This window comes from Oreochromis aureus, linkage group 16, assembly GCF_013358895.1.
Source record: "Oreochromis aureus strain Israel breed Guangdong linkage group 16, ZZ_aureus, whole genome shotgun sequence".
NCBI lineage: Eukaryota > Metazoa > Chordata > Actinopteri > Cichliformes > Cichlidae > Oreochromis > Oreochromis aureus.
Genome location: NC_052957.1, coordinates 26,829,486 through 26,839,318, shown reverse-complemented (window position 1 = coordinate 26,839,318; position 9,833 = coordinate 26,829,486). Strand labels below are relative to the sequence as shown.

At 42.2% G+C, this 9,833-nt stretch overlaps 1 protein-coding gene across 2 annotated transcripts in view; it reads left to right on the top strand.

Annotated features, from left to right (window-relative positions):
* The first annotated feature begins 281 nt into the window (after nt 1-281).
* Nucleotides 282-9,833, top strand: part of adcy5 (adenylate cyclase 5) — an 89,356-nt gene continuing 79,804 nt past the window's right edge. The window contains exon 1 of one of the 2 annotated variants that reach the window (XM_031732914.2): nt 282-2,316. In XM_031732914.2, coding sequence (XP_031588774.2) covers nt 1,381-2,316 — 936 coding nt within the window. In that variant the 5' untranslated portion in view covers nt 282-1,380. The remainder of the gene's footprint in view (nt 2,317-9,833) is intronic. The other variant, XM_031732913.2, reaches the window with a different exon arrangement.

Genomic DNA, 9,833 nt, shown 5'->3' with positions numbered 1-9,833 from the left:
AACCTGCTGGGGGGTCACTGAGATAAGATTCAGCCCATGCTGTAAGCTACGTGTGGGGTGTGCCATGCGGGCTATCCAGCTGTGAGCGCAGTCCCGCCCATTCATCGAAAGCGCCCGGGGGTCGCGCAGAATCTGATTTGGATTGACCGAGCTGTCATCCAATGAAAGCGCGTCAAAGCGTGACTCACCCCTTTTCTTTTCCAATGGAAGTTGGCCAGAGAGGCGGATCAGAGGAAGCAAACTTGGTTGAATGACCATTAAAGCAGCAATCAGCGGTAAATATGTTATGATGCCACGCTCCAAACGCACACCGAGCGGATTGTCCGAGGCGCCGGAAGCGCACTTTTGCACCGGTTAGTCACTTTGCGAAATGGCCGTGCGCAGGAGGAGTGTCGCTGCAAACCAAGTCGGGGGGTGGGGGGGTCGCTCTTCAGGGATTTGAACAGTGATGGGCAGCTGTTGGACATTGATTTGGCGCAGCGGCTGACGGTGAATTGAACAGTGCGGTAACGCGGGCTTGTTTTTTTTAACCATGGACGGAGAAGCTGTCTTTTGTGGCTGTCAGACGAGGAGAAGGAGGAGGAGCGGCTGAGTTCTCCTCTCTGCTCAGTGCAAGTGTGAGAGAATCGTGATGCTGATTTTTGGCCAAACGTGAGGCTCCCCCGCCGCTGCCGAGCAGGCTTCAATGTTCGCTCAGTACAGGTGCATCAGGATTTAAGTGGACGTGATCAGAGCCGTCACCATGGCATTCACCTTCATATCGCATCCCACCTCCGTCTTTTCCGCCTGCAAACCGCTGACAAGGATACGGGAAACGTGTCTGCACATATAACGGATTCGAATTGGCCAATTGATGCTGCTGCTTGCGCTATGATCTCTGGGGAACTATCCGAGTTGTGTAATGGTTTTATTCCATTTGCAGCGCGTGCCCTGCAACCTCCGTGGATGATGGCTAATTGGGCCCAATGATGTAGAGCCAAATCCACCTGGATCTAATGTTCCCTCCTCTCGTGGCTCCCCTGTGACTTTTTGCGCATGTTCAATTGTTTTTTTAAATTCCCAGAGCTTTTCACTCCTCTCGGCTATTGCTTTTGGTGATTTCATTTTATTTGTAAAGGCTTTTAAGGACGACTGTTTGCTTCTGAAAGTGGCGATTAAACTGACTGCTAACTTTACATTTTACATTCAAAGCCCTCAGGCTGTCTGAAGCGTGATCAGCTATGGAAAGTTCAGCTAATAAAAGACATTTAATGCGCCTCATCCTTGGGACTAAATAGTTCCCTTCCCTCTTTAAGTGGAACAAAACTTCTTTTTCCCTCCCCTGTCTCTTATAGGCTGTTTGTTTAGATAACATTCTGTCACTGCATCCACTTTTCCACTATGTCCAGATCAAACAGTGTCAGCCCACCCGGAGTCGGTGCGCCCGGGTTGAGGGGAGGGACCGAGCACAGATCAGCTTGGGGAGAGTCTCAGTCTGTGGCCAACGGGTGCCCATACTCAGCCAGATCTCCGCGCAGAAAGCTCACCCGGACCAACAGCCGGTGGACGGAGGAGGATGATCTGGACCACCGGCCGCCCGGGCGAGCCTCCACGACCGTCAGCAGGGTCAGCTTCAGGTCCAGGTCGGCTTGGCAGGACCATGGAGAGGAGAGCCGAGACAACAACCGCGCGTCCTCTAAACGTCCAGACGGCGAGGTGAGACCCAAGTCCGTGGAGCTGGGTCTGGAAGAGCGGAGAGCCAAGCCGAGAACCGACGAGGAAGAGGTCATGCCCGAAGTAAACTTTTCCTTCGTGGCGTGCTGCACCAGCGTCATGCACATTTTCAAATCCAAAAAATTCCAGTCGGAGAAGTTGGAGCGGCTCTACCAGCGCTACTTTTTCCGTCTCAACCAGAGCAGCTTGACTATGCTCATGGGCGTACTTGTGCTGGTGTACACGGTCATGTTGGGCTTTCACTGCTCCGGTGGGAGATCGGGACCGAACGTAGCGTACGTGGTGGTATTTTCTGTGGCCATCTTCCTCACGCTCGTGCTCATGGTAATCTGCAACAGGAACGGATTTCACCAGGACCACATGTGGGTCGTGTGCTATGTGGTCATCCTGATGGTGTTGGTGATCCAGGTGATCGGAGTACTGCTCGTACGGCCCAGAAGTGCCTCGGAGGGGATCTGGTGGACCGTGTTCTTCATCCATGTCATCTACACTCTGCTTCCCGTCAGGATGCGCGCTGCGGTCATCACTGGAGTTATTCTTTCCGCCATCCACGTGGCTATTTCTTGGATGTTAAACGAAACGGACAGCTTTCTGTGGAAACAGGTACGTCGAAGAATGCGCTCTGTTTTTAAACGTCTGCGCAGAGATGTGAAGCCACGCGTTGAGCGCAATAACGCACATTACACATATTTGTTCAAAGCATCCCGGTGCTGAACGTTTCTCTCACGATCAAGTGAACAAAAGTGATAGAGAAGTAATATAAAGTGTAGGATAATAAGTGTCACACACATACAAACAGTGGTAGGCACAGTCTGTCTGATGGAAAAAAGGGGGAACCCTTTTCAAAGCCACTTAAATCACTTTCTGTGTGAGCTCTCAAAGACAGATTGTCCCAAAGTGTGTGATTCTTCACGTCAGATCTACCAAGACAATCAAAGATCAGAAAGGGTCTTTGAGTGTGGCCATTAAAAGGGTATAAACACTTCTGCCTTCAGCTGTGATCTGATCTAGATTATCTGAAGCATCTGAGCCGCAAGTTTATTATGTTAACCAAAGTGACTGAGTGGGGGGGCTTTGTGGTTAAGTCAGAGTCAGGACTAGATGCGAAAAAACAAACAAACAAAAAAGTGAAACGTGTTTACTTGAAATATTTTTCCTTTCTCTTTTTTGTGGTTTCTGGTTATCTTTCCAACAATTAAGTCACCGAATGACTTAATTGACAAGTTGAGCTGGTGATTGGTTAGATAAACACTTCAGTCTGAGTGAAGCCACTGGTTGGCACGGAAACAGCAGCTGGCTTGTTGCTTTTCAGTGGTGCCAGCAACTGTGGGCTCAGCACAAGTACAGCTATACAGCCAGATTTTTCCTTTTGCTGTTAGAATTCTCTGTTTTCACTTGCCTCATAAAATCTCATTTGTCCAGCAAAACTAACAGTGCGTAAAGAGCCTGGTTTCATACCAAATACTATCAGAAAAAGTCTGACACCTGGACGTATTACACAGTTATGAATTAAAAGAAGTGAAATCGTGATCCTATGTTACGATATCCAAATTTATTGCATTTCATTGTTCTGTTTCATCATGACACATGCCTGAATATTCCATTGCCATTTTACCTCTTACTAAACTTGATCACAGTGGGTTTGCGAGGATGGAGTTAACGCCTGTTTATTGACTTATAGCATTCATATAACAGTCCGATAAACATCCTCTGCACAGGATGTTTATCAAACATTTGAACATGATATAATTAGTAAAACACTGAATGCGGGCCTAAAACACTTTTCTAACCGCAGAGCTATTGCATATTTAGGACTAATGAAGTTATAAAGAATTAATGTGCAGATTAAACACCCGAAATCAAAGCTGTTTAACAGAAGGGAAGGGAAAAAAGTGTTTGAGCTTAGCTTTGGAAAAACTGATTTCAGATTGTTTGTTTTACATCATCTGGGCTTGTAATAAGCTTACAGTTGATAGTTTCAGGGGATCTTGTTTTAATGTTCTGCTGAGCTTCCATGTTTCCCATAACATCCAAATTCTGCTGCTGGTATTATTATCCCACTTGGACAAATGTGGGATGGATGGATGATATTATTATATATATATATATTTTTTTTTACAACGTCAGTATTGCGTTCAACACATTTGTCCAAGGCTGGTGGACTTTATCTGTAATAAATGCGCTCGTGCAAATGAGTTTAATTTTCCACCATTATTTAAAGGTACACTTAATTGTGTTGACTACTAAGCTCTATTAACTCCTAACTGCTCTCTGTTACGTGTTTGCATGTTGCCTTTTTGTTGTTAACCCATTTACTGTTTTTTTTCTTTACAAGGCTGTGTGCTGCTTAAACATCGTAGCTCATGTACAGTAAGCGCTCCTATAAAGATGTCAGAGTTCATATGGAGAAAGATGCCTATTTATAGCTTTTGCACTGAAGAACCTCCACAGGGATTCGTCCTTAAATCCTGAACTACAGTAAATTTGTGGATTACCTTTTTTAGAGGCCACTTTAATAGTTGGGGCATGTTCTGTAATGAGGAAATCTTTATGTTATAGTATGCAGTTCCATTTTAAACTATACTGTACTTCAAAGAATAACACTGATTGCATAAAGACGGATTGCTTAAATTGTATCATAAAAGGAGAATGCAGTTTTTAAAAAAATTAAATATGTGCTCACATGAAATTTGATGCCAGCAATATATTTCAAATAAGCTGTCATGGGACTGCAATAGTCTGCAAAGTGTAATAGTAAGCATGCAGTTTGTTTATTTTTTTGGAGCCACATATGTACTGCCACCCAGATTTGAGCTTCCTTATTTCAGAAGGATGACAATAACATAGTCAACACTGATGTGATATGAAACAAAATATACAACATTTTCAACGTATGTTGCGCAGGTGAAATCCTATCGATTTAAACAATGCATCTTTAAAACACCTTTTTTTTGTTTTGTAGTTTTTATTGGATTTAAACCCAACATCACAACAGAACAGTGAGCAGCTGCTTAGAAGGCTGGAATAAAGAGAATACACGTCCTCTGGGTAAGACAAAAATCAGGGAAGGCATTCGCTCCATTAGTGAAAAGTACTGGATAGAATAGCAGATACTTCCTTCTCCAGTTGTCGCTTTCACAAGATTTTCAGAAAATTTGACCTCTGATGCGTGACGTCGAGGTCCAAGTCAATGAGATTCAAACTCGTCCAACATTTTTAGTGCATATACCTGTGATTTGAAAGCCCTATGTCACTTTGTTCTTGAGTTATTCCAATCACAAACTTGAGTGTCCATGCTGCCCGCCTGCCTGCCCGGCAGGGTGACAACAATACCGCATCAACCTTTTACAGCTATGGGGGAAAAAGTGAATGTTTTTGAATGTATAACACAAGAAAGTCCAATGGGAGATGTTCTGTTGTTATTTTAATCCATGCTTATACTGGAGGGGCTTTACCAATATGTCAAGACATTAAATAGTTTTTCTGTGACATCCATCCTAGATATGCAGATTACACAGATCTAGGAGAAGAGACAAGGGATCCATCTCCAGCTAAGTTCCAGACATAGCTTCTTGAACTTCCACATCTTCTTTTGTCCTCCACTTGTCCAGTTTCCTCAAAATCCTTAAGAACACACTAAACACCATGAGATTTGCAACATTTTAAGCTAATTTTGCTTTGCTCTTTTATCTTGTTGGTGCAAAAATACTATTTTATGCATATCAAACTATGTTATCTTTGGCATTTTCCATAAAATTGATTCTTTGCTAAGTTGGCTGTTATGAGTTTAATGCCTTTGTTGTGCTTGAATGATTCATAGGTCAGTGTTAAGTGGCTTAAACAAAGAGTCTTTCCTTTGAAAATGGTCAGGTGCAAGGACTGGACTGAAAATGAGTGGATAAGTAGCCAATGTCAAAAAGAAGACCTTCGTAAAGCCTAAAGAGCTATTGCTCAAGACCACTTTAAAAAAATGACAAGAAAGTCTGGCTGCTTGGAGGTAAAACATAAAGACACGAGGGGTGGCTCAAGAATTTTGCACTATATATTCCTTTTTAATAGTTGATGGATTGCCTTTAAACTGTTTCCAATTAATCATAGTGTTTAAATGGTTTCCAAATCAATGCATTCCTTCTTTATTTAACTTTGGCTTTTTGGGTAACAGGGTTTTATGTGGTAACAGTTTCCTGTGTCATCGTCCATAAAGACCACAATGAACTGGTCAGATGAATCTGGTTTATAATTTTCCTTTAAAGAACCAGTGTGTTACCTATGCCAGCTTAGGGTCCACCCAAGCTGACATGTGCTTCTTCAAAAGTTTGAGACTGCTGTTATGACAGGGTTACCAAGTAGGCACAGCACCGACTATGATTTGCTGCGTGTTTCATATATTTTTTGAGTTTGTTTGTAGCAAAGACAAAATTAGGGATGTTACAGAAAAACTGTTTTCTCATTTTCTCTGCCAAACCTCTATCAAAAGAATCCGTTCTGTACAAATATGCACATTAATCGTCAGCTATAGTGCGCATTCATTATTAATAGAGCTTTATCTGTTGTGTCTCCTTGTAGCATTGCAGTGACAACAGCGCCGCTTTTTTCACTGAGTTTGAAATGTTCAGTGGAAGCTTTTGATAAGTCTTGAAGCAGTTTCTTATTCAAGTGGTTAACAAACAAAATGCACACATCAGAGACGGCGTGTGTCAGAAAAGAAACCTGAAGCATCAAGACTCGGGAGAGATTGAGATTACCACACCTGTTAGATTAGCCACGGATCCTCTCCATCAGCCATGACTAAGCCCAAATGCAATGGAGCCACGCCATTTGTGGGTCCAGGTGCAAATCCTGTTGACCAGGTTCTGAAATCTTGTGTAAAGCCTGAAACCAGAACAGCAGTGGCTGATGTTGTCACGTCCATGGTTTTCAAATGACATTTTCAGCAATCTGGTGTCCATATACCTATAAATTGTTCAGGAAAAAAAAAAAAAAGGCAAATCCTGATAGAGGGCAGAAAATGATCCATTTAGGAGGGTGATCCAAAAAAAACGGAAAAGGAAATGTCCTGGACCGTATGTGGGCCATCAGTGGTTTATCCTAATTTGGAAGGAGAACATTTAGTTTGAGTACCACTTTAAAAATCCCCATGATCTCACATGAGCAGCCCTGTAAACTCCCTACCATGGCTATCGCAAACACCAGAAAGGATGAACTCTTTTAAGCCCTTTATTTCTTTTTGGAATCTAATTTTTGCTTATATGCATAACTCAGACTGATTTATTAGGTTTTTTTGTGTCTGTGGCATGTGACCCCGCAAGTTTGTGTTTTCTCAAAAAGCCACATTGTCATTTGATGTGCTGATGTGAGTGTGTGGGAACGAGCTGCTGTATTTGCTGTTCTTTCCTCGCCACGCTGTTGTTTTTAGCAAATCTGTTCTCTCCTGTTTATATAGGAGCCAGCTCTCTGCTGAGTGGAACAAGTGCTGTGAGATCCTCAGATAATCGGGTTTCTGAGTCTTCTGGATTTCTTGTAGGCAGTTTAAAAAAACAAAACAACAACAACAACAAAAACAGCGAGTCAATCTTGTAATCTTTTCTAATGCTCGATTTCATGTGTGGACGTTGTGGTGCCAGAAAACCCACAAGTCTGCGCGGCCAGGGTGATGTTGATTTTTATCATCCATTCATTGTGAAGTGTGTATGTGTGGTATGGCTTGTTTGGTCGAGTGAATACAATGCTGTTCAAACTCTGGTGGTACTAGATAGTGGAGCTGGGTGGAATTGAAATGCGTTTGGCCAAATTAGATTATATGTGTGGAAGTAGAAAAGCAGGGGGCGTGTAAATAGAGGTGCACAATGTTTGCTTTATGACAATAAATACCAGAACAGAAATTATCTGCCTCTTCAGTAAGTTATTCATCCCTTGGATAAGTTTCATCACTACTATCGTGGATGGCAGCTGGTACTGTTATGTGTGTGTTCTGGTGAGAGCGGCCCTCCAGCTCACAGCGGATCTCCAAAGCACAGAGCAAGAACTTCTGTCGCCAAATGTATTCCAGGACATCATTGCCAGAGTCCATCCCAGTCTGGCATGGAAGACTGAATGACACTGAGCAGTGCTGCAACAGCAGTCTGAACAGCCTGCCTGTAGGGAAACACTAGAAGGGGAAAGACAGAAACGAGCTGGTTAGCAGTGACTAAACTCTTAAGATAAAAGCGAGGGGATTGCTCAATAGTAAATTGATGGTGTTGTTATCTCAGACAGCTGACAAAATGAAAATAAATTGCAAAACTTTCTTGAGCAGCCGTGACTACACTGTAAAAAGAAAAACTAACATTTGCTTAAAATCTCTGCAACAAGATTCAAGATTCTTTATTTGTCACGTGCATAGTTATACGAGTACAACACGCAGTGGAATGTGTCCTGATACGCTCCTCGACTGTGCAAAAAGAGAGAGAACATTATATATAGTAAGTTAATATACACAAAGAGGACATGATGTGCAGTAAGTGAGTGAGTTCTATACATTAAGTAAAGTAAATAAAAACAATCTGGAAATGTACAGTTCGAAATCTGAGAATGTACATTGTGTCAGTGGGGTGTTAATGTGTCTTGTGCCATAGTGAAGCCAGAAGGATGAGGATGTGGTAATGAGTCCTGTCTCAGTCACTTATGGATGACTGGGATGGCCTCAGGATAAAAGCTTCTCTTGAGCCTCTATGTTTTTGCTCGGATGGTGTGGAACCTTCTGCCTGATTGCAGAAGCTGGAACAGTTTATTGCTGGGATGGGACGGATCCTTCAATATCTGAGCTGCTCTAGTCCAGCATCTCCTGGTGTAAATGTCCGGTATGTAGGGAGGGGAGAGCAGCCCTGCAGCAGCATTCTGCCGTACGGATCAGTCTCTGAAGAGCTTTTTTATCCAGCTGTTCCCATACCAGGATGTGATGTTCTGTGTGTGGATGCTCTCCACAGCGCCTGAGGATAAGTCCTGAGGATCCCTGGAGAGACCCTGAACTTCCTCAGTTGTGGGAGATGATGCAGGCGCTGCCTAGCCTTTTTGGACTGGACATGCCAACAGTTTTGCACTCAAAAATATTAAGTAGATTGGAAACCAGTCAAATCTCTTAAATATACTTTATCAGTCGAATAACTTAAATTAAAACTAATTAAGTTGATGTGAATAATTAGTAGTAGTACCACATAAAATTGAGTAAATATAACTAAAAATTAGGAAATTAAGTGTAAGTGAAAACCACATAAAAATTGAGCAGATAATACTGAAATGCTTGGTAAAGATCACTGACAGTGAGACTCATTTAATATAAAAATAAAGTTCCAACATGTCCCGCCATCAGACGCTGTTAAATATGACTGGGAATCTCAACTTGTACGATAAAACTGTTGGCTGTTTAAACTGGCTAATTGTTGCCAGTGAGCTTGTGAAAATGTGCCTGTGTTATGACCAACATATGGCGTTCAAAGGAACTCAGTGCAAACTGAAGAAACAAGAACGTGCAGAAAACAAGAAAATAATATATATACGGGAAAAATACAAAAAAACTCGCAGTGGCATGACCGTGCCTAAACATGTGTGTCACAAGAGTTCTGAGCCACATGTTCGAAATACAGAAAATAACAACAACAACAAAGACAGGTTGGTTAGGCTAAGACTCGTTTCCTCTACGTTGTAACTTATGTGCTTAATACTTTGTTAATGTTGTAAGACAATTATCAAAATCCATGAGAATTTAAAATTTAGCATTCCCCAGGAACATTTTATCTGTGAAATTTCAAGTGTTATGGTTGTTGTACATGTTGATGTCACGATGCTGAATATAGAAAATAGTTCCTAATTTGCTGATGTTTTGTACACTTTTGTTTTTTCTGCTGGGGCCACGTGACATTACAGGATGGCAAAAGCTGAACTGGACTGAACTGGATTATACATGTAGCTTGAAAAGTCAACAATGATGCTTCATATCATTGAAGGTGACCTAACGGCAAACACCAGTGAAATAATAAGACATGGCAATAACGTTTAACTATAGATGCATCGTTTTGAAAAGGAAACATGCTGATCACAGATTCTTACTGTTTTGAAATAGCTTTTGAATACAGAAAAACAAT